Below are 24,720 nucleotides of genomic sequence, written 5' to 3' on the forward strand. Positions count from 1 at the left end.
TAGCTACGTTTAATGGATCCTCAAAACAACATTGTTTCCAAATACTTTGCATTCCAGTGTATCCTGCATTATCCTCATGTTGTTGCTGCTGCTGTTGTTTTGGAGTAATTTTTCAGCAATTTTTAATAATAAATAATCTGTGTAGAATGTTGGATAAGCAAAGCATTGTTGATGCTTTTAAGGGCTACTGTGCCTTAAATAAAAAAAAATCATGTTTTCAGGTTCAGTCAATGTTATTGCTTCCTGTTGAGCACAAACATTGGATTAGTCTTCAATTTTATTATGAAAGGAAGAAGAAAAGAAAACTCTCATCATTTTGGGAGGAGCAGAAGTTGATTAATTGAGGAATTCATCATTAAATCCCTAGCAATTGTAGAGAGAAAGCAATGAAATAGGTCAAATCTGGAAGGAGAAAGGCGTTAATTAACATTGCAGGGGTCCTTTTGGAATGCAGCTTGTTAGTAGATATTATAGAAAGATCTTGGTCATGGTGAAGGGCATTGCTGGATAATAAGTGTTTTATGGAAACACCTTTTTAAATACATTTTTAGCTGATTGTGGAAAAAGAATGCCTCAGCAAAACTGAAAGTTCCAGAATGACCCAACATGTCTTCGACCAGAATGACAAGAATTAAGGCTCACCTGAGAGTTAAGGAGATGCAGTTGCTGCTTCTAAGCACAGAGCCTACCTAGTATCAATGGTTATGTTGTAGATTTGGGTTTAGGTCTTTATAGCATGCAGCAAACAAGAGTTGCATTTGGCTGAGAAAGCAACACAGTTGTTAGGCTAGCGAAGTGCAAAGGACTATGGAAAAATGCTGTTTATTAAACAAAGACCTTGAGAATCAGCAGGATAATCAATTTATCTTGTTTAACAAACTTTGCCAGGGTAACCCGAAAAGGGTTGCTTTTTTTCCAACTGAGCTGCCTTTAATTACTTACAATGTTTTCTGCAGAACTCAGCAAGCTCGGATGCCCATGAAGTGGCTTCTGTTTTTACAGTTCTGTGTGCATATTTTGAACCAAAATGGAATCCAGAGGGGAGATTGCGAGAAAGCATTTGCATAAGTTATTTCTTAAGTGTGGGCTGACACTTCCGTAGTATTTTATCTGCAGGCAGTATGATTACAGTCTGGAGCCTTGACCCTGAATTTTTCAGAGCATCTTCTCAGGTTTGCCCTCCACCTCTCTTGTTAATTGTGCCTTGAAGATGCAGGCTGTGAACATGAGAACTAAAGAAGTTATGGAATATTTTCTTAAGTTTGCTGGACACAGGAAGGTGCAATTATACCAGGTCAAACCCAGGAAACTTCCCAGCCATGATGACTATGTTCGCTGCTTGCTGGGAATCACAAGTGGGGGAAATGTTATCACCCTCCAGGCCCAGCTCTTGGGCTTCTTGAAGGCATGTGCCTAGCCACTGTGAGAACAGGATGCTAGACAAGATGGACCAGTGGCCTGGTCTACGGGGCTCTTCTTGAGTTCTTAAGAGATGCCAGGGACTGATCCTGGGACTTTTAGGATGCAAAAGCATGTGTTCTACCACTGATCTACAGCCTTCTGTAATGTGGTGCACCTCTTTGGAACCAGTTGTAGATTCCAACATTTACTCGCCTGTTTGTCAAAGAGGTGGGCCCCCCAATGGTTCCATTGAAGATGAGCCTCCCCACCATTCCTACTGAATACATATGACCGTGAGACTAGGCGTCCTACACAGGGGGGATGCATCCTGTTTCACCACTTGAGTCAAAGCAGGAAGAGCCACCATGCCCTGCACCATCCTGCCTCTGCCACTGGAGCAGAATTAGCACTGGTTATCGGCTTCCGATGAGATAATGTGAGATCTCACCGAAATCTCGCAAGACTTTGGTGAGATCTCACCGGAAATCGGCATTGATGCCAGAACCGTATCTCCACCAGCGGTGGAGACAGCAGAGGGGGTGAGGTGCTTGCAGTGGTGCCATCTTGGGGTTCCACTGCTCAAGGCGGCAGCTTCACCCCATTTCATGGGCAGGCCAAGCCTAGTCCCACAATAAGTTCTCCATTTTGACTCTGCCACGCTTTCACCGTGGCTTCTAAATTAAGGATGCTCCTAAAAATACCAACCCTCATCCAAGTTTTTCCTTATACTTTGGAGTTCTTAATTACTGGGTTTTGTTTCTGAAGAGGAAGTGAAGCATTAAGAATTACAACCTACTCTCTTTTTGGAAGAATAGGAGCATCAGAAGAGCTTTCCTGAATTAGGCCAAAGCTCCAGCTGGTTCAGTAGGCTGCTTCCCACGGTGGCCAACCTCTGGGAAAGCCCCAAAGTAGGCCTTGAATGCAGGACTAATCTGGTCTTCAAGGTATTCGACCTCAGAATATAGAGGCTGCATATTGCTCAAAGCCATTGATTGACCTATGCTCTATGAATTTTCCTAATCTCCCTTTAAAGACGTCTAAGCTAGGAGCCATCACCACATCCTGTGGCAATGAATTTCATAATGAATAATGCACTCTGTAAAAAAAAAAGAACAAAAAGGTCCTTTCTTTTATCTGCCTGTAGCGAAGGATCAAGTTCATACTTCTATTTTGAAGATGCAGGTTCCCTGGAGTGTTAGATATGTGCGAAAAATTAAAACTGTGTTTCTGAGATACAGGTCACGAATTACAGAACCATACAGCAGTCGTCTCTAAGAGATAGATTAGCAAAATGTAATTCTCAGGTTCCTCTCTCATATTACAGACAATCTGCCCAAGTCTCTGGAAGGAAAGTGCGAGAGAGCAAGCTCTCTTTATCGTTACTGGTGCTAGACTCAGGTGAAATCACCTTTCGCACCCCAGCAGGTGTTTCAGGCTAGCTTTCTTTGCCTTGTTTGGCAGGAGATACCCAAACAGCTGGAGAGGCAGGAGCAAAACACCAGCCCTGGGACAGTGCTAAGTGTTGCAGGAGTCTTGCTTAGCAGGTCGCCTCTCAACAAGTTGCCAGCTGCCACTGTAAAGCAGAGCGGAACACCATTCGTCACCATTAGGGTCAGAATGAGCTCCATCAGCCACCATAGCAGGATCATCCATTGGGAGGGATTCCATCTCCGCACTTAAACTTCCAGTGTGTTTAATTGCCAAGTTCGTGGAACTCAGTTAATAACAGCCCTGTGAAACGTCGGCATCTTCTGAGCATGCAGAGACAGCATCAACATTTAATGACAGCCGAGTCGGGTCATCCTTTTAATTTCAAACAGCAGTCTGTCAAGGGACCCTCTGATGCAGGGAGCATTTTGTTCAAATTTAAGCAATCTTCTGCCTGGGAAGCATCCAGAGATACTGATGCTACTCTAATATGCTATGGAAATCTCCCACTTTGCTTGTGTAGCAAGACACTACAGAGCTAGTGAAGTATGTGCGTAAGAAGTTGCATGTCTGTTGGGACACAGAAAGCACAAAAATTCTATTTCAACTCTAACTACCTTCCCTTGTGACCTTTTGGAGCTGACGATGCAGAGGCATAACCGAAGCTTTGTGTCGGTGTGTCAGGAGACCTCTGCAAGGATTGTGCCCAGGGCAGCTGCCTATTGGAGGAAGGGGGTGGGGTTGGGGGTCCAGAACAGGCAGAGATGACATTCCAGAGCTGCAAACAGGTGACTCAAAGGGCAGGCATGTGGTCATAGCTGGTGTAAATTTTGGCTTCCTCTGTATGTGTTATTACAATCTGTCACAAGGAACCTAGGAAGCTGTCTTAGAATGAGTCTGACTGTTGGTCCATCTAGCTCAGTAGCACCTACACTGGCTGGCAGCAGATCTCCAGGGTTTTAGGCAAGGGGTCTTTCCCAGCCTTACCTGGAGATGCCAAGGATTCAACCTGCGATTTAACTTCATGCAAAGCAGATGCTCTACAGCTGAGCTACCATCCTTCCCCAGATGCCTTTTATTCCGGTTAAAAAATTGGGCATCTCCCAAACAACTAAATATATAATGGAAACACCAAGTTGGAGTCAAGATCAAAAGCAGAAACCGGTGCAAGGAGGCAGCAGCTTTGGCTGAGACCTCACACCAGGCTGAGCACTAAGCTCGGAGGTCAGGGCTTTGCAGATTCCTGGCAAACAGGAATTTATGCACAAGGGTCATCTGACTTGATGTGCCGGCTAACAGGTCTCCCAGCCTAGATGGCCCCTTGAAGCCCAGAGCTCAGTCTGCCAGCCTTGCAATAGAAGCAGAGCACAAGTGATGCCAAAAGTTAGGCAATGGTGCCTGCCTACTGGGGGCTTTGGTTTGAGTCCCTCACAGGCACCTTGGGCCACTACATTCACACCATACATTAAAATCAGTATGATACCATTTTAAACAGTCACAGCTCCCCCCACCCAAGAATCCTGAGAACTGTGGTTTATTGAGGGTGCTGAGAGCTGTTAGGAGACCCCCATTCCCCTCCCAGAGCTACAACTCCCAGAGTTTCCCATGAAGAGAGATGGATAAATGGGAAATGTAGCTCTGTGAGGGGAATAGGGGTCTCCTAACGACTCTCGGAAGGGATGCAGGTGGCGCTGTGGGTTAAACCACAGAGCCTAGGACTTGCCTGTCAGAAGGTTGGTGTTTGAATCCCCACGACGAGGTGAGCTCCCGTTGCTCAGTCCCTGCTCCTGCCAACGTAGCAGTTCAAAAGCATGTCAAAGTAGATAAATAGGTACCACTCCGGCGGGAAGGTAAACGGCGTTTCCGTGTGCTGCTCTGGTTCGCCAGAAGCGGCTTAGTCATGCTGGCCACATGACCTGGAAGCTGTATGCCGGCTCCCTCGGCCAATAAAGTGAGATGAGCTCCACAACCCCAGAGTTGGCCACAACTGGACCTAATGGTTAGGGGTCCCTTTACCTTTAACGACTCTCGGCACCCTTAACAAACCACAGTTCCCAGAATTCTTTAGGGGAAGCCATGACCATTTAAAGTGGGATTGTGGTACTTTAAATAGATGGTGTGAACATAGCCTTAGTTTCCTTTTCTTAGGATATGTGATCTGTAATGTAGATTCCTAAATGAAACAGTGGAACAAGCCGATTGGGCGCCTGGGGTAGCGTGTGTGCCCTGCACCCTGGGATGAGCCAACCGCCTGTGCAGGTGGGGCCAGCCAGGGCAGGACACTCTGTGGGGCCTCCGAGGAGTCTGCCTGCCTCCTCTTACTCAACCGCCCTACAGCTGAGTCGGAGCCGGTGGGCGGACCGTTTCGGGCAGCACAGAGCCTGCGGGCATCCAAGTCACCTTGTCACTCCCAGGAGAGACGCGTGGCTCGGGCGCACTGCAGGCCCCGCGGTAAGTGCCGCCCGGCATTTTGTCACCCCCCTCACTGCCCCCACCACACACACCCTTCCTCCACCCCTGCCTAGATGCTCCAGGTATGCCTGCAAAACCAACCCTAGCTGTCTTTTTGCTCAAAGGCTTTGTGTCACTATCAAGGGCCTTTTGCCTTTTAATTCATTCCAACACCTTTATGCAATAGCAAAGTCCAATATGCTGTGCAGACTGCACTTGACAACATCCTGCTCTGCAGATATGGCTGAGGTGTTAAATCAAAGCACTGAGTGTGGAGTTTTGCTGAAAAGAATTCCTTTGCCCCATCTGTCACACAAAATCCAGTAAATAGACACAATGTGAGGTTAGGGTGAGGGTTGCTACGAGCTTACCAGGAAGCTGAAAAAGGCACCCACCTTTGATTGAGGAGCACCCACTGTAGAGGTCTGCTGTTCCATTCCTGCATCTCACCAAACAGAGCTCTCTTGGGCTTGAGATCTCACCCACACTGAACTTAAAAGATGCTGAAGACAGGACTTTTGTTTTGTTAACAGCGAGTTTCACCATTTGGAGCAAACTGTCCTCTCTCCCTTTATGTCCTGGATGCGACCTCTCTGCTGCTTTCTTAATGAATTTCACACTTTCTAAAAGGAACACTGAGCCAGATGCCCAGATGCTGCAAATCCTCTCATTTTTCGGGACTTTACTGAGCTGCACATATTGTAAAAGTTATGCAGACATTTTGACCCCATCAAACAATCATCGCTCACCAGGAGAAATAAAACCTGGCGCTTTGGCTTATGTGCTCTGGGTCTTGATGGAGGATGGAAGGGTGCTTGTTATTTCTTTGTGTGAGGTCTCTGTGTGTGGATGTTCTTGTTTCTTTGTTGTCAAAACTGATGCTTAAAAATAATAGGGCTTTTTAAAAATCTGCGCCGCCACAGGCAGGGCTGCCTTTCGGAATTATTATAATCTGCTTCAGTATATATAGAGTTCTACATAAGACAGAATGCGAAACCAAGATTTTGTAACGGGGGGGGGGGAGCAGAGAGGGTAGGGACTTCCATGGGGGTGCTATTTCTCCAGTTTTCCACTGGTTATTGCAGAATCAAAGATATGGCTTTGCACCAATTTTTGATCCCTGTTTAGGGGCTGGTTGGCAGAAGGGGCAGTTTCACCCAGAGTAGACCAGTGGAAACTAATGGACCTAAGTTACAGTCATTAATTTCAGTGGGTCAACTCAGTGTAGGGGGAGCATTGGCTAGAATCCAGACTCTATAGCTCTGGCTACATCTTCAAGGGGTCCCAGGAGATTTGATTATTGACATGTGTTAAAGGACACACAATGGTCATGATTTTATATATATATTTGATGGTAGTGTTTCAGAAACAACTATAGGCAGAATGTCTCTCTGCAAAATGTCTGTCTGGCTTACTGAGAAGAGAGGAAAGATATGGGATAAACTGTACTATAATACTAGGGATTAGTTGAGGGAGAGAGCTCCAGCTGAAGACAGGTAAAGGTGTGGTGGTTGAGCAACGGAAAATAATTCCACAAGCTGGGCACCATCAACGAGAAGGTCCTTCTTGATGTGCCCACCCACCGCGCCAAAGACTGGGGAGATTGCTGTTACCTCCTGCACTTGCATTCTTCCCACAGGGATTTGGTTGGCCAGATGTCAGGCCAGGATGCAGGAATAGACAGACCCTTCTTATGTCCCTATGCAAGACAACTATGGGAACACAATTAGGGCCTCTCCTGATGCCCAAAGTGCACAGATGGGCTCCTAGGGGAGGAGACCAGGCCTCCAGGTATCTAGGACCCAAGCCTTTTACAGATTTAAAGCTCAGGGTGTGTAAAGGAGGGCTTCTGTAGTTGGCCCTACTTTAGCTGCACCTTTAGAAATAGCTCAAGTCATCTTTGGATGACCAGACTGAAATATTGCTGCTGTCTTGACCCGTGTGCTATGCTCATGTACCGCCAGCTTCTTCTTTTTCATCTGGTTTTTATTTTATGTTATTCTCCTAGAAGGGCAATAAAGGAGATGTTCGCACAAGCCAAGACTTTTGTTTTCTCTTCACCCGCTTTTTATAGCCGTCTCACAGAGAGTCGTCTTTTGTAAGCGGGTGATGGCTTGAAAGGTTTTGCAGGCCCCGATCAGAAAGATTGACTCAGTGTATAGCTATAGATATAGATATAGATATAGATATAGATATAGATATAGATATAGATATAGATATAGATATAGATGATATAGATATAGATATAGATATAGATATCTGGCAGCAGTGGCAAGATCAGGCACCCAACACTGCGAGGTGCACATACAACACACCTGTCATGTCATGTTTACAACTTGAGTTATGAATCCTGGGTGATAAATTCCCCATTTAATGTCTCACAAGTCTCTCTACAGCAAGGAGCCCATGAAGCCCAGGGGCATGAAGTGCAAGTTAGTATATTCAGCAATCCATTTTCAGAAGCAGCACAGCTGCCTCATACCTTGCAAGTAATACTGACAAGTGAGGGAGGGAGGCAGTGCGGTGCTCCCCATTTTTAATTCTTTTTTTTTAAAGCAATTCCATCCCATTACAAGAAAGCGATAGTAATAAAAATCATATTTAAAATTAAAATCCTTATCTCGGTTACATGATGATTAAATTGGAAAGAGTTTTTAAAATATTAATTTGCATTGCACCATTGACAGCTCTTATTTTTCATCAAAGAGTGCAACATCTCCTCCTCCGTTTGTGGGTGAGCTGAGGGTAGATGCATCTCACGTCTTCATTTTCTGCAAGGTCTTTTTTAGCTGAGGGAGGTGATGGTGGCAGTGGCGTAGTGTGGGGGTGCAGCGGGGGCCGGCCGCACCGGGCGCAACATCTGGGGGTTAGGGGCGCAAATCCATGGGTTAGGGGGTGCAAATCCATGGGTTAGGGGGCGCAAATTACTTGCCTTGCCCCGGGTGCTGACAACCCACGCTACGCCACTGGATGGTGGCGGCAGCAGCTGCAGCAATTTCCCATTGAAAAATATTTATTGCCCCATGGGAAATGATCGCATTACCCTCCAGCCAGTGGAGGCAGGCCCAACAAGGTGAATGGGGCATGGCCCTACCAACCTCTGGCTGCCCTCAGTCAGCCCCACCCTGCCTCTCTCCCTCCCTACTTAAATTCAGTCCTGCCTGTCAGCTTTCTCCTCCTTAGTCTCAGTGTTTTCCGTTGTAGAACTCAGCAGGGGGTAGAAGGAGGAGAAGAGTGAGGAGCAGGATGGAGACTGAAATAGATTTAATTGTGTCTGTTTGTTATTGACTCTGGCTCCCCCTACTGTTGGTCTTCCTGCCTTGTGTCTATACCAATTCCGATGACCACCAACCACCACTGCCCCCAGCAATGGTATGTCATGTTTTACGAACATGAAAAGCTGCCATGTACTGGGACCCAGTGTGGTGTATTGGTTAGCGTATCAGACCAGGGTTCAAACCCCCACTCAACCATGAAGCTCACTGGATGACCTTGGGCCAGTCACTGTCTCCCAGCCTAAACTACCTCACAAGGTGATTTTGCAGATTAAAAGAGGAGGGGGAGAGTCATGTACGCCACCTTGAGCTCCTTGGAGAGGAAGGATGGATACAAATAAATGCAATGAATAAATGAATAATTCAGACCATTGGTCCATCTAGCTCAGAACTGCCTGCACTGACTGACAGCATCTCACTCTCCAGGGTTTCAGGCAACGGGAGGTTCCCTCAGCCCTACCCAGAGATTCCAATCGGGATTGAATCTGGGATCAATCCACCACTGATCCACCACTGAGTCACAGCCCTTTCCTGAAGGGTCCTGGGAACATGTGGCATCTGTTTCCTTGAGGGAAGGTATTTGCATGTCCAGCACTAGGTAGTTTCTTCACATCCTGCCTCCTGTACCTGGGCAGCAATGTAATTGGACAGCATCCATTCTGGGATGCAGAGGGTATTGCACAGCCCATAGTCAAGTCCAGGGAGGGAAAGATAACTAAAACTAACCCACGGTTCTTGTTGGATCATAGACCTTCAGATGCAAAGGAGTCATCCCACTCTCCACCCAAGCTTTGATTATATTTTTACAACTGCCTTGATTATATTCTTATATAGAAATGTGAGGGAGAACTGTCAGAAACAAATCTCAGGGGATAAGCAGCTCACAGCGGATCCATCAGCCAATCAGTGTCATGGGCTTCATTAGTGCAAGGAGAATGCAGTACAGAGCTACAAAGGCTGGAGCCCTCTAGGGATATTCTGGCTAAGTCTGGCAAAGTGGTAGTCAGGGGAGCAGAGATTCAGGACCATGGAGAGCTCCCTGTAGAACCAGGTAGCACACTCTGGGCTCACTCATTGCCCTGCATATCTACTGTAGGCACAGGTCTGAGCCTTCCAGGTCCAGGTCTGAGCAATAGGTGGAAAACCCAAATTGTTGTTTGCTCTGGTCCATTGGTAAAGATCATGTTTCCTTGGGGAAAGTGTCATAGCAGGGTGGGACAGGGGAAGCACATGGATACAAGCTGGTGAAGTGTGGGGCTGTGCCTAGAAAGTGCAGGGCAAAATATAAGTGTGGATAAGCCCTCAGGGTTCGTTCAGACTTTCTTCTGCACCACACTTTCAGATAAAGACCCACTCTTTCCAGGTCCGTATCTGAGTGGTGTTTTTCTTTTTGGTCCTGCCACTTTTCCTGGGAAAACCAATTCAGTGGTAAACAGTTGGTTTTCCTGGGGAAAGTAGTGGAACAACAACAACAGCAACATGTCACTTGGACACAGACCTGAAAAGCACAGACCTATGCCTGGAAAGTGCAGCACAAAAGGAAATCTGGCCTTCACATGTAGCAGAATGGGTTGGCAAAATCCTGAGATGATAGAGACTCACTTCAGACTGTAGGTAGGGTTGCCTTGTTATTGTTTTCCCACGTACTAAGTAGGGCTGTGCAAGGCACCTCTGACACAATTCAGGCCCCAATCTGGGCCAGACCTAACCCAGGCCCCAAACCAAAATCAGGGGGCTTGGAGAGCCCTAATTAGTACATGGGGTGCCAGTGAGAACGGTGGGGGAGAAGATGGTAATAGTAGAGACTCGTGCCTGGACCATCTCCTGCACTCCCTTTCCCCTGCCCACAACTGCATATTTAATCCATGTTTTAAATCCTAATTAAGCATTCAGCTGGCAGCAAGCAAGGTGAGAGGGAAAGGAGATGGGACCTGGGATTTGTCCAGACTGGGTGCACAGCCCTAGTACCAATCTTCCTGACAGTATCAAAATACCAGCCCAAACCACAACAACCCAGCGCATCAGGAAGAAAGGTCCCAGCCCTTCCTGAGCTACTTGTCAGATTGCCGAGAGCATTTGGTTTTTTCTCCCCTCTTAACACAGAGTATTACACATCTGTGATTTCTCCTACCCACATGAAATGATGCCATCCATTATTCCATCTCAGTGTTATTCTATCTCATGGCCACCTCATTCTGCAACATGTGTCACCCAGGCCAGAGGAACTGGGAGCCATTGCTCCCATGTGCATCTGGAGCTGGCTAGCGATTTACGTAGTTCTGCAGAGAGATGTGTGTGTCAAGAGCCATCTCTCTGGAGGAAGCCTCCCTGGAAGTTAAAGGTATAATATATTCTATTATACAGCATGTGAGTGTTCCAGAATTGGGATACCTCTTGCAGCCCTTGGGCCTGGAAGGTTGAAGGAAGAGGTTGCTCTGTGGCTGCTGATGGTTTGGAGGAAGAGTCTCCTGAGTCCAAAGAGGGGCTAAACTATCTCCTCTGAAATCAGGGATAGAATTCTCACTCTCCAGTGAAGCTTCTATTGAGATCTTTGGAGTCTGCTTCCTGGAGGGCTTCAGGACTCAATTGTCTGCATCTTCAGAGCTCAGGACTCTTGGGTGTCCTGGAGTGAGTCACTATTTCTCAGCTGAACCTACCTCACAGTGTTGTTGTGAGGCTATCTACACCTATGGCATTTGGAATTGGCCTCTTGCCTCTTGCTAAGTCTGACCTCTGAATAAGAAGATTTTTGGAGACCAGTCACTCCATACTTCTTTGCTGCCTCCTGCCCTCATATCTCCTGGGGAAGAGATATTGATCTTCACTATGTTCTCTTCTTTTTAGAAAGCTGATTTGGCAGTGGCTGGCCTGACGATTACAGCCGAACGAGAGAAGGTGATTGATTTCTCCAAGCCGTTTATGACTCTGGGGATTAGCATTCTTTACCGAGTTCATATGGTAAGAGACGTCTCTTAGAAATGTTTCTGCTGTGAGAGATACCTGCATGCAAACACTTTCTGGCTAAGGAAGGGAACAAAGACTTCACTATTTAGTCATTTCAATTCAAAACATGGCAGAGTCAGCTAGAGTTGGACATTTCACCAGGAGGACAAAATTTGGTCAACACACTCATCAAATTTTGTCAAATATGGTCCAGTATTTTAAAAGCATCAACAATTTTTTAATGAATTTATTTTTATTGCTTTTCTTTTTAAGGTTAAACATATGCAACAACAGAAAATATACAACAAAAACCTCTCCCCACTTAGTAACTATGGTGAAGCACAGAATATAACCATGTTATGCAACACATCAAAAAGCAGAGACAAGCCATCTTATCTAATGCAATAGAATAAAAATAGCCCAGTATCAGAAATCAAACCAAGCAAAATGTTCTATATGCTTTAGGAAGTCACCCGTTGTCTGTCTTGTCCATATGTATAACAAAACATTGCCATTCTGCCATAAAGTTATCTGTGACTTTTTTCTTTCCCCCCTCTTGCCATTTTTAGCTTATTTGCAATTTTTTCATTTAGAGGACTCTGCTTTTGGTACCATGTCATCAGAGTTGCCTCTCCCAATCCCCTCCAAAATCTGGCAGTCAACAACCTGGCCACTACCAGAAACTATCCAATTATTGGTTTAAAGTGAACGTTTAAGTTTTTGCCTGAAAAATGTTCAGCAGGGCTAACTCACTTGTCTTTTGTAGGTGTTGGCCAGTAATTTTGTGGACTTTTGTAAGAATGGAATCCCAAAGTGTTAGCATTATGAGAACAGTGAACAATAGAATCATAGACTGGTTTTGATACTTGTACTAATACAAAAATTAGATAGCTGTAATTGTGAAACAATCGCTTTTAACCAATTGTTTATTTTGTTATATATTGATTCTGCACATCCGCAAGGGAGCTCAGGACAGCTTACATATTCATCCCCACCTTTATCTTCATAACAGCTCTATGTGGTAGGTTAGGCTGAGAAGGAGTGGCCAGTCCAACCTCAGCTAATGAGCCAAGTGAAGATTTGAACCTCGGTCTCCCTGGGTCCAACATTAGGTGAGAATGGAGAAACTGTGGTCCTCCAAATGTTGCTGGACTCCAAATCCCATCAGCCCCAGCCAGCATGGCCACTGGTCAAGAATGACAGGAGTGGTAGCCCAGTGTCAGGAGAGAGCCAGCAGTAAATCACACCATTTAAGTTGAAGTTAATTCTCTTTATTAGCAAGAACACAATCTGCATAGACTTGGTGGAGTGTCAGGCCTAATGAGCACAACAGCTTATCCCCGGTAGGTCTTGCCCCCATGGATCAGTTGCCGAGGCTGCAAGTCCCCACCTTCCCACTGCCATCTAAGTACCCTTAGATCTCTGTGGATTTTCCCAAGCAACCAGAGATTGTGCCTGCATGAAGCCAACCTCTCCTCTGCCCTTTTCATGCCTCTTCTGGTTCTGGGAGACCAGGGGGTAGGGGAGCTTGTCACAGCAGGAGGGGGAGACACTCTGGATTCTTCACCAATCTGACTCATCTTGGCCTCTTGGCCTCCCTCCTCCTCTGCTTCTGTTTCTGGACTTCAGTCTGCCACAGACTCTCCCAGCTCACTAAGCCCTGTTACCTCTTCAGCTTCCAAGACCACCTCCTCTCAAGCTTCTCCCTCTTCTCCCTCTAACCATGTATTGTCATCCCACCACCAATCCCCAGGCTCTGAGCCCTCTTCCCTGAGTGGTTCCCCAGCTGGTTCCTCCCACCATTCCTCTTCCTCTGCATCCAACCATTCCATGACACCCAGCCACATCTGGCGGGCTGCAGGTTCCCCACCTGTGCACTTTGCAAGAGCCTTTGTCACTGATGATAGCTTGCATGTCTGTAGTTCTAGCAGGTAGCAGTGGGAGGAATATTACAAGCTGCTGGGTTTTCCCAAAATGCTGCAAGGCCTGGGGGCAAGCTGCCATCCCTCCTAAGAGGTCACCTTGGCACCCACATTGACATATCTTCAAACACCTTCCTTTTCTCCCAGACTTCTGTACAACTTCAACATCCTGTATGACTCAGTGCTTTTCACGTCATAATTGTTCAGTCTTCTGGAGATTACAGTTAGGCTTGAGGAGGGTATTTCACTGTTAAGTTTGTTTTCTAAATGTTTGCTTTTGTTATGTTTAGTGCAGGGTTTATATTGTCCCTACTGGATAGTTTTAATCAATTTTATCGCAAGGCGCCTGAAGGCCTTAGTGTGAACAGATTCATATATTTTATATCATCATTATTGTTTGCCTTGAAAGGTGGAGCAAAAATTAAGCAGTGAATACATTTTATTGTAAATCACCTAGAGGCCTTAATGTGAGCAGGCTCGTGTGTTTAAAATCCTCATCATAATCATCTGCCTAGAAAATTGGAGCAAAAATTCATATATGAATAAACCAACAACCTGGAGTGTATGTGGTCTGCAGCTGCATGGCAGACCCCTCCCCAGCTGAAGAACCTGAGTTGAGTAATACATACATGAGGGTATGTTGAGTAATACATACCCTCATATTCATCAGCAGTGAAGAAGAGACAGAAGCCATCAGCTGAGGATCTAAAGTGTGAGGAATGCTGTGTGTTCGGGAAGCGAGTGAGAGAGGTGAGGGAAGCCAGAGTGGAGCAGTGAGGCCACAGATAAGTTGGCAGCCCTTGCACCCTGTGAATGAGGGCTGTACCTTAGCCTGGTCTGGCCAGCCGCCCAAACCCTTTCCCTAAATCCCTCCACAATATCAGACATACAAAATATCCTTTGTCAGACACAAAATGTTTTGATACTAATCCAACCTTTGCCCCTAGCTGCACCTAGGTGAGAAAAGATGCCAGAAATTTCCTGGCTCAGGGAAGGGAAAATCAATAAAAAAAGCAAGATTACTTTGAACTAAAAAAGGCAGATAAGGAAAGGCGCTAAAGGTGCTTAAGGGCAGGTTTTCATTCTCTGCTGGTCTTTTAAAGTTTTTGTTTCTTTCTGGTTTATTCCTCTTATGCCACCCTGCTGGTTGGACTGAGACGTGTAGGCTTGTGAAAATGGAGTCTCCTGGGACTTGCTGTCTAGAGAAGACCTCCCCCCCCCCCATTTATACCCCGCTCATCTGGCTGGGCTTCTCCAGCCACTCTGGGCGGCTTCCCAAAAAAATATTAAAATACTGTAATACATCAAACATTAAAAGCTTCCTTAAACAGGGCTGCCTGTCAAAATCAACCCTGCTCCTTACACCGACTCCCAAACCTATCAGTTCCAAGCAATTGCCAGCAGGTTGGCAAGGCTATCTTATTCCTGTACTACTTTGCCTCACTTCCTTCCTGGCATCCCCTTGGCAGGAGAAACTACACGTACGACATTGTCTTCCTGATGCGCAGCAACTAATGGGAAATGCTCCCCACCAGGAAAAGGTGGGGGACCCTATCCCATAACATACCACCATCAGAGAGCAAGTGAACGACAGGAAAGTGTCTGCAGAGCTGTGCAGCAAACCATGGGTACCATTTACCTTCATAGAATTGTAGAGGCTGAAGGGGCTTCATCAATCCCCACCCCCCATGAAAGGATCACCCTGCTCTGGACATGTTCCGGTTTGTCAATATTCTTCTTCAACTGTGGTGCCCAGAACTAGGCACAGTACTCTAGGTGGGAGCTTACCAAGGCAGAATAGAATGGGACTATGACTTCCCTTGATCGGGACACTATCCTTCTGTTGATGCAGCCTAGAATAGATTTGGGGTTTTTTGCTGCATCACACTGTGGACCCATGCTAAGCTTGTGGTCTACTAAGACCACTAGATCCTTTTCACATGTACTGCTGGTAAGACAGGTGTCTCCCATCTTATATTTGTGCAGCTGGTTCTTCCTGCCTAAGTGCAGAACCTTACATTTTCCCTTATTGAAATTCATTTTCTTTGTTTTGGCCCAATTTCCAATCTGTTGATGTCATACTGAATTCTGATTCTATCTTCTGAGGTATTAGCTACCCCTCCTCGTTTGGTGTCACCTGCAAATTTGAAGAGCGCCACCTCTATTCCTTCATCCAAGTTTATTTACAAAGGTGTTGAACAACGCAGGACAGAACCCTGCAAACTCCACTTGTCACTTTGTTCCAGAATGATGAAGTACTGTTGGCGAGTACACTTTGAGTTCAGTCAGTCAACCAGCTACAAATCACCTAGTCCACATTTTACCAGCTTCTCTGCAAGAATTTCATGGGGGAATTTGTCAAAAGCCTTACTGAAATCAAGATACATTACATCCGCAGCATTCCCTTGATCAACCAAGCTTGTAACTCCATTTTAAAAAAGAAAGACATAAGATTAGACTGGCATGATTTGTTTTAGAGAAACCCATACTGGATCTTTGTAAACACAGTGTTCTTTTCTTATGTGCTCACATATGACTGTTTAATTATCTGGGACCTGTTGTAAGACCTTACGAGGATGGAAGCCATAGTTCAGGCATCCCCAAACTTGGCCCTCCAGCTGTTTTGGGACTACAATTCCCATCATCCCTGACCACTGGCCCTGTTAGCTAGGGATGATGGGAGTTGTAGTCCCAAAATATCTGGAGGGCCGAGTTTGGGGATGCCTGCCATAGTTCAATGGATCTGCAGGATTTGGCTGTTGCAGCTGAGCTGTATGATCCATGAGCTCATGTGATCTATATGTGTGTGTGTGTGTGTGTGTATGTGCACACCCCCAGACACCGCCAGCCTATTAGGGAGAAGGGTTCCAGCATGGGACAGAACAGGAGATCACACAGTGCATGCTTCTGCTGATGCTATAGCTTGGCCCTTAACTGAACAAGTTTATCCATGTGGATATTTGAAGCTTTGTGCTGGGTAAGAGCACCAGGCTATTTGCTGTCTTGTGGGGAAATGGCTTCCTTGGTCCTGCTGCCCAGGATCCTTTTCAGCTTCTTCAGATCCTTTGAGCTTCTGCTTGCAGGCATCCTTCTCCATCCTTCTGGGTTCTCATTCCATTTTCCTTTCAGCGCACAGAAGAAAAATTGCGCTCTCTGAGTTTTGTTCTGTTTCTTTTCAGAACTTATCCTTAGCCAGTGCTGTTTTCTGTTTGCCTGCCTCCACAGGGACTGTGTGCTGTACTAGTTGCACCTATACAAAAACTGACTCGAAGTCATTAGTGTTTCCCAAGAGCCACCGGTCCAGAATATTTGCACTGAAAAAGTTTTGAACGCAACACTGCTTATACCTGCTTTGTATTTCAATACATTCTCCATATGTTCCGTGGGCAATAAGAACACACACTTGATTTCCCATCAGCTGAGCAACAACATAAACAAAGCACTAAAACAATTATAGCAGATTCACAGCTTCTGCCCTTGAAATATCTGCGGCTGGTAAAGATGCACCCGTCCTCACCAATACAAACAGAGCTTGCGCATCTCTTTCTCAGTGGAGTCCTTCTGACTGCCAAGAACAAACAAGTAATTAAAACCCACTTAGAATTCTGTTGCCTCTGCTACGTGGTGAATCAAGGATCAATGCCTGAGCGCATCAGAATGGTTCCAGCATTTCCCCCACGCTTTCTGATTCACCATATTCGTATCTTACACTTCATCCAAAGAGCTCAAAGGAAAGTTGTTCCAAATTCACAACAACCCTGAGAGGTGGTGAGTTGCCCGATGCCATCTAGTGGGTGTTACGGCTGATCAGGGATTTGAACCTTGTCCTTCCCCCAGGGCAAGTCTAACATTCTGTTTTGGGGGAATACAGAGCATAGAAAAGTATCATTTTCCTTGAGTCCCAGGAGGGGGTTTGTATCATGAGACAGAGAGACATGCCTTGCACCCTTCAGGCTGTGTGAGATTTTTAAAAACCAAAACCCAAAAACAGCCTGTGTGCTTTGAGGTTTCCTTGTGCTAGGAAGTGTTTCTTTTTTAAAAAATATTCTTATTAGGAATTTAAACAAAACATATTATCTTAAAACATATCCTTAATCCCCCCCATTTCCCCTCCCCCCCATAAAACAACTCACCCTCCCCTCCCCCCCGACTTCCCTCAGTTCCAATCTCTGGTTTCTCTATAAATGCTATTCTCTGCATGTTACAAGATTGTATAAATCCTTAATTTATCTGACTGGTTATTGTGAGTGTTTATTCAAAGCCTGCTAAGAAGTCCAGTTCACTTTGTTGCAGCTTTAAATACTTTGTAAAAGGTTCCCATTCATCTTTAAAATCACAGTTATCCTTGTCCCGTAGTTTATGTGTCAATTTTGCCAGTTCTGCATAGTCCATCAGTTTCTCTTGCCATAGTTCTTTAGTCGGGGTTTCCTCATTCTTACATCCTTGTGCTATTAAGACTCTCGCTGCCGTTGTCGCATACATGAAGATATTTTTCAACTTCCTTGGCAGGTCTTTTCCTACAATCCCTAACAGAAATGCTTCAGGTTTCTTAACATTTTCTTCAGTTCATTGTATATCATTTCCCAAAACTTTCTGATTTCATTACAATCCCACCACATATGGTAAAATGTCCCCTCCTTTTCCTTACACTTCCAACACATATTTGAACTGGTTTTGTACATTTTTCCTAACTGCACTGGTGTCATATACCATCTATACATCATCTTCATATAATTTTCTTTCAACAAAGAAAAATCTGTAAATTTTAAATGTGCAGGGAAGTGTTTCTGTGGGTTGTCTGCAGCTAAATTCTACTCAAGAGTAGACCCACTGAGGTTAATGAAAAGCCACCAGCTTCCCTACACACCATCTTGGGGGCTAAGATTAGCGGAGGAGGCCCGTCCCTCAGAGACTCGGGATAGTGATGGACCTGTGGCAGCCCCTAAGTTGTGGAACTCCCTTCTCATAGAGTTGTGCCTGGCAGCTTCAAAACAGGCAAGTCCCTATTTAATTGCATTCAAGACAGGCATGATCATTGCCGCAAACCTGGAAGTGGCACGGAAAGAGGCAAAAACAGCCCTAAAAGTGTGCGAAAGCAGCGTCTAGCAATCCCATGGGCCTTTGCAAGTATAGTCCTAGGAGCCCTTGCACTAACCTTTGAGGCCAATGGAGAGTTGGAGTTTGAGCAAGGTGGTTGGTAGAGTGTTTGCAGTCTTTTTCAATGGTGTTCCAAATACATGTGATTTCACTGAAGCAGTTTCCCATGTAAATGGAGAGTTCCCTGTATACTGTTTCCTGCAAATGCTGAAGACACACCTATTCACCCTAGCTTTTAAGATTCGAAATGTATATTTTTAGGACCCACCTTTATCTGTGATTGCAAATTGTTTGAACTGTGGCGCCATTGTATTTTCATTGTTCTAGCCTGCCCTGCAGATAATAAAGCATGGTGTTGATTATCGTTACGATAATTCTCTTAGGTTCGTTGATTTTTGTGGGTCTACTCTGAGCTGAGTGTTTCCCACCACTTTACTGAAAGGGGCCATGAGCTATGTGATCCAATCCCTCCTGGGGGCACCATAGAAAATAAATCTGGGGACTGTACATACTTTCCCTTTTCTCCTTTCTTCAACAGCACCCCCCCAGCAAAAATCCAGCTCCCCCACCTCACAATCCCTCTGCTGGTTTTGGAGAACAATCTTGTAGCTTAGCATTAATACAACACATAAGAGCAATGTGGCAATTACCTAATTAAACCGATAAATATTTATTTAACAATGGCAGGCATGATAACTAATCACAGCAGTCGTCCTTTAAAGATCTGGCTTGCACAGCGCAAGGAGGGAAGCGCCAAAGACCCATCTGCTCTCCTCCTTGCCTCTTCCCTTCGCATTTCAGCGAGGAAAACTGCAGCTAACGTCACGTTAATCTGCGGCTGCCATCAGACATTTCCTAACAAATAACCACAAATAAATTTCCTGCCCAGTCTCCCTGTCTCCACACCCCCCAACTCTAATGGCATGTTTATTTTCTGTTCCCCATCATTTCTTTTCCTGCCACCCTCCCGAACCCAGCCTCCTCACCCGTTCCCCATTCCACACACATCTGTTTTCTCACAAGTAACTATATATGGCAAGTTTAAATGGGCCTGTCATTTTTCTCAATTGCACTTGTTGTGATTTAATCAAATATGGATTCCTGACACAGGGACTCTAATGGGGCATCCGACCCAGTCTATGTCTCCCTCCTCTTCTCATTCATGCTAATGGGATATTGTGGAGTTGAGTGGTTGCATCTGAACTTTGGGCTGAGGCACTTGGCCTATATAGCTGCATTGTCAACTGGGGGGCGATGGAAGGCAAGATAGCATTGTGGTCTGAATTGCAAAATGCAAGCCTCCTCAGACTTTGCATTACATCACACCTCCATACAGAGTATTCTCCAAGGCCTTTGCTCATGTTTATATGGACACTTCAGTTCAGCAAACCTTTTTTTACTCCTCACTGCAGCCCAGGGATCTGCAGGTGTAATAGATAAAATTGGGAATGAGCTGCTAATGAGTTCCAAATCGCAAGGATGGACTGTACTGTTTTAGACTGCTGCTGGACCAGAGGGATGGGGAGCAGGGGAAGAGAAATTCACATTTAAAGGTGAAACTGCCTAATTCACACTTTACAAAAATAGCCCCAAAACCAAAACACAGTCATCCTTTCAAATCTGTACTTCTCTGAAGTACTCCAGCCAAATAATTTGTACTGAAACACAGACAGTAAGATGGGCATTAAAAATGCATATATTAGTGAAAATGCATTATATCATAAACTGATGTAGAAATGGGGAGAACTGAACTTGAGACTGGGAAAGGAGAAATAGAGGAACTGAACAGATTCACCCATCCCTGATGGGTTGCTTCTGTGCAAAAAAGGCCTTCCTTCCTTCCTTCCTTTTAGCAGTTTATTGTGAGAAACAGCAAGGAGAGGAGTGAGCTAGATAAAATCTCTCTTCCCCCCCCCCCCCGAGATATATACATATATAGTATATATTATATGAAGGGAATTTGTTTGATGTACAAGTAATAGAAGGGTGAGAATGATCTGCTGTTACATAGGCAGGGCATCCTGGTTCCATTAATGCAACGTCCTTCATCCCTTCTCCACCTTTGCAAATGACGGTGTCTTTCTGCCCCTATATACATTTCTTCACAAACAAAGTGATGCCTGCACAGATCATGTCATCACAACCCAGAATGTAAGCTGTTCAGATTGATTTTCAGTTTCAAGACCTGGGAGCAGGCATTCCAGGATAGGTATGGATGCTTTGCAATTTGTTTGTTCTAAGGTCCACCGACAATGAGAAGATTGCGAGACAGGGGAAGGGAGGGTGTATGATGCTTGGTTAAAATGTCCCTCCCCCTCCCTTGGCTCACTATGAGTTCATTATTTGTGTCCTAAAGTGACTCTTTGCAGCATTCAAACTTGTTGGCATCTGTCTGTCTCGAGAGACGATGGAGTGCACCTCTGGGGATGAAGTCAAGTCACTGAATGAGAAGCACCAATGTGACCTCCCCACGGCACATTCAAATTATTTACATAATAATTAGTCATAGGAATAAAGACTGGCTCTATACCTTTAGTGTCAGCTTCAAGGCTTCTTGATGTCATTATACTGTGAGACAATGAATGACATAACAATTAATCTGTATGGCTAACGTGATGTAAAATCCATAGTTCTTTGGGGCTATGGCAGAGGAGGTATGCTCTGTGGAGACATTAGCTCTCTGTGCTTTGGGGCATAAGCCACCCTCCAACTAACATAGGTCAGGGGAAAACATGGCACAGACACCAACTGCTCCTGCATTGAACTTTCGAGCACCTTCATCTTGAAACAGTTGGGTTTCTTCCACTCGTAGACAGAGAAGAATTGCCTCCCCGAGTCACTCATCTGTCTGCAGACCCAGCATTTCAACTGTACAAATACGAGGCTCATGCATCTCTCTCTAGTATCAGACAGCAAAGAGAGAGAAACAAAGGACAATAATCCCACTTCACGGAACACAGTAACACAAGCATCCTGTTTCCGTCACTTCCCACTCTGTGGAGTCAAAACATATACCATCATGTGATAGACAGCTATCCCATGACTGCAGTCACGGAGCAGGAATTCTAACATCATTCTCCCTCTATGCATCACAACAGCATAGGTGCAGAATGGGATTCTGGGAGCAGTAGGGATGCCAGCTTTTACACCTTGTCCCTCTCTGGCACTTGCTTCCATCTGGCCATTTTATTGGTTGCAGAAGAGGGAGCCGGTGCCCAGGCTAGGAAGCCCTTGTCCTTGGCAACTGCCTCTTTCTCTGCTCTTTCAAGAACTGGCTATGTTTGCCAGCAGAATCTGAAGCTCAGCTTCAATAAAGAAGAATACCAGGAAGGCAGAAAAGCAAACAGGGAGGGATGCAGGGCCAAGAGGGTGAGTGAAGACGGGAAAGGACTGGGTTCACACGAGTGGATGCAAAACAGGGAGCAGATGAAGCCTGGATTTCCCCATAGCTTTATTATAAAGATTACTCTGAAATGTGTATAAGAGAGAGAGAAAGAGATGCAAGAAGAGCCTGCTGGATCACGCCAATGGCCCATCTAGTCCAGCATCCTGTTCTTACAGTGGCCAGCCAGATGTCCGTGAGAAACTCACACACAAGAGCCCTCTCCCCTCCTGTGCTTTCCAGCAACTGGTATCCAGAAGGATCGCTGGCCCTAACTGTGGAGGCAGAGCAGAGCCATCAAAGCCAGTGGCCATGATAGCCTTTTCCTCCATAAATCTGTCCAGTCTTTTGAAGCCTCCTAAGTTGGTGGCCATCGCTGTCTCCGGCAGAAATGAATTCCATAGTTTAGCTACTCATTGCATGAAGAAATACAGTGGTACCTTGGGTTAGGAACTTAATTCATTCCGGAGGTCCGTTCTTAACCTGAAACTGTTCTTAACCTGAGGTACCACTTTAGCTAATGGGGCCTCCTCCTGCTGCTGCTGCTGCTGCTGCCGCACCGCCACCACACAATTTCTGTTCTCATCCTAAAGCAAAGTTCTTAACCCGAGGTAATATTTCTGGGTTAGCAGAGTCTGTAACCTGAAGCGTCTGTAACCCGAGGTAAAAAGGTAAAGGGACCCTTGACCATTAGGTCCAGTTGTGGCTGACTCTGGGGTTGCGTCACTCATCTCGCTTTATTGGCCGAGGGAGCCGGCGTACAGCTTCCGGGTCATGTAGCCAGCATGACTAAGCCACTTCTGGCGAACCAGAGCAGCGCACGGAAATGCCGTTTACCTTCCCGCCAGAGCGGTACCTATTTGTCTACTTGCACTTTGACGTGCTTTCGAACTGCTAGATTGGCAGGAGCAGGGACCAAGCAACGGGAGCTCACCCCGTCATGGGGATTCGAACCGCCAACCTTCTGATCGGCAAGTCCTAGGCTCTGTGTGGTTTAACCCACAGCCAGTGGCGTAGTGTGGGTTGTCAGCACCCGGGGCAAGGCAAGTAATTTGCGCCCCCTAACCCATGGATTGCGCCCCCTAACCCGCGCTGCACTGTCCCTCCCCCAGATAGTCCCTCGCTCTCTCTCCGCACCGCACCGCACGCCTGGCACCCCCCCTCCACAGTGGGCGGCGACCTGGCGGCTCGGATCGGATTCGCACAGCCAGCACTGCAGTGAGAGAGAGTGAGTGAGCCAGGTAGGGGCAGAGAGCTGCGAGTGCGAGCGCCCCCCCCAGATGTTGTGCCCGGTGCGGCCGGGCCCCCTGCACCCCCCGACGCTACACCACTGCCCACAGCACCACCCGCATCCCTAACCCAAGGTACCACTGTATTTTTTTCCCATCTGCCCTGAACCTTCCAACAGTCAGCTTCATTGGTTGCCCACGAGTTCTAGTGTTATGAAGGAGAAAATATTTTCTGTGTCCACTTTCTCCAAGCCATGCATAATCATACACACCTCTACGATGTCACCTATTGCTCAGCAGACGAAAAAGCCCCCAAACCTTTTCTTTGGGGCTGTTAGCAAGGGAGCTGCAGCTGCCCTGCTTCCCTCCCCCCCCCCTCCATCTTCTTCAAGGACCCTACAATGTCCTCTGCCTGCTGCCATCTCTATCCCCACCACCACTTGCAAGTCTTCTCCATGTTGCATTTGCTCTGTTACTTTGTAGAACCAAAGTTTGTTTGGAAATATGCCTCTCTGATAACATTTTTCTTCTTTCTCCTCTACCTTAGGGGCGCAAGCCTGGCTATTTCTCTTTCCTGGATCCATTTTCTCCCGGTGTCTGGCTCTTCATGTTACTCGCCTACCTCGCCGTGAGCTGCGTCCTCTTCTTAGTGGCCCGGTACTGTTAACTTTTCTTAATATCTCCCTTTTTCCCCCGTCCTCACAGTGCCACCTACTGTCAGCTTCTGGGAATGGCATGGAGAACTCGTAACGTGCGATTGATTATCAATCGCTGGAGGGAGAGACAACTCTGCAGTAGTGAGTAAAGGAATTGGCTGCAAGGGCACTGCACAAGTTCATAAAATTATACAGGTGGAAGAGGAGAGAGCCAATGAGGGGTTCAGCACCTTGCCAGTCAGCATCCTGCCCTGGGCTATGGTAGTCGCTGTGGTCAACAGTGGAGGCTGTGATTCAACTTGGTGCCTTGCTGGCTGGCTTGGGGTGGATGATATAGCATCACCTGGTTGCTTGGGTTTTTGCAAAGAATGTTGAGCCAGGTGGGCTTTATCTGAATCCAGCAAAGGCACTTCTTATGTTTATTAAACAAACACATACTGAGCACAGTTACACCTTAACTGTTGAGTCCATGGATATACACTCCTGCTTTGTAAATTAAAGGACATCTGTGGACCACAGGGGTCCTAGTGGGCCCCTCTTAAGGCAAAGGTAAAGGGACCCCTGACCATTAGGTCCAGTCGCGGATGACTCTGGGGTTGCGGCGCTCATCTCGCTTTATTGGCCGAGGGAGCCGGTGTACAGCTTCCGGGTCATGTGGCCAGCATGACTAAGCCGCTTCTGGCGAACCAGGGCAGGGCACGGAAACGCCATTTACCTCCCCGCCAGAGCGGTACCTATTTATCTACTTGCACTTTGTGCTTTCGAACTGCTAGGTTGGCAGGAACTGGGACCGAGCAACGGCAGCTCACCCCATCGCGGGGATTCGAACCGCCAACCTTCTGATCGGCAAGTCCTAGGCTCTCTGGTTTAACCCACAGCGCCACCCGTAGCACAGTTACACCTTAACTGTTGAGGCCCTGGATATACACTCCTGCT

At 46.3% G+C, this 24,720-nt stretch overlaps 1 protein-coding gene across 4 annotated transcripts in view; it reads left to right on the top strand.

The window, feature by feature from the left end:
• The window catches only part of GRIK4 (glutamate ionotropic receptor kainate type subunit 4), a 498,627-nt gene that overhangs the window by 443,326 nt on the left and 30,581 nt on the right, over nucleotides 1-24,720 (top strand). For all 4 annotated transcript variants that reach the window (XM_081172490.1, XM_081172492.1, XM_081172493.1 and 1 more), the window contains 2 exons: nucleotides 11,400-11,513; nucleotides 23,676-23,785. In XM_081172490.1, the coding sequence (XP_081028616.1) occupies nucleotides 11,400-11,513; nucleotides 23,676-23,785 (224 nt within the window). The remainder of the gene's footprint in view (nucleotides 1-11,399; nucleotides 11,514-23,675; nucleotides 23,786-24,720) is intronic.

The sequence above is a fragment of the Podarcis bocagei genome, assembly GCF_964188305.1.
Source record: "Podarcis bocagei genome assembly, chromosome: 15".
NCBI lineage: Eukaryota > Metazoa > Chordata > Lepidosauria > Squamata > Lacertidae > Podarcis > Podarcis bocagei.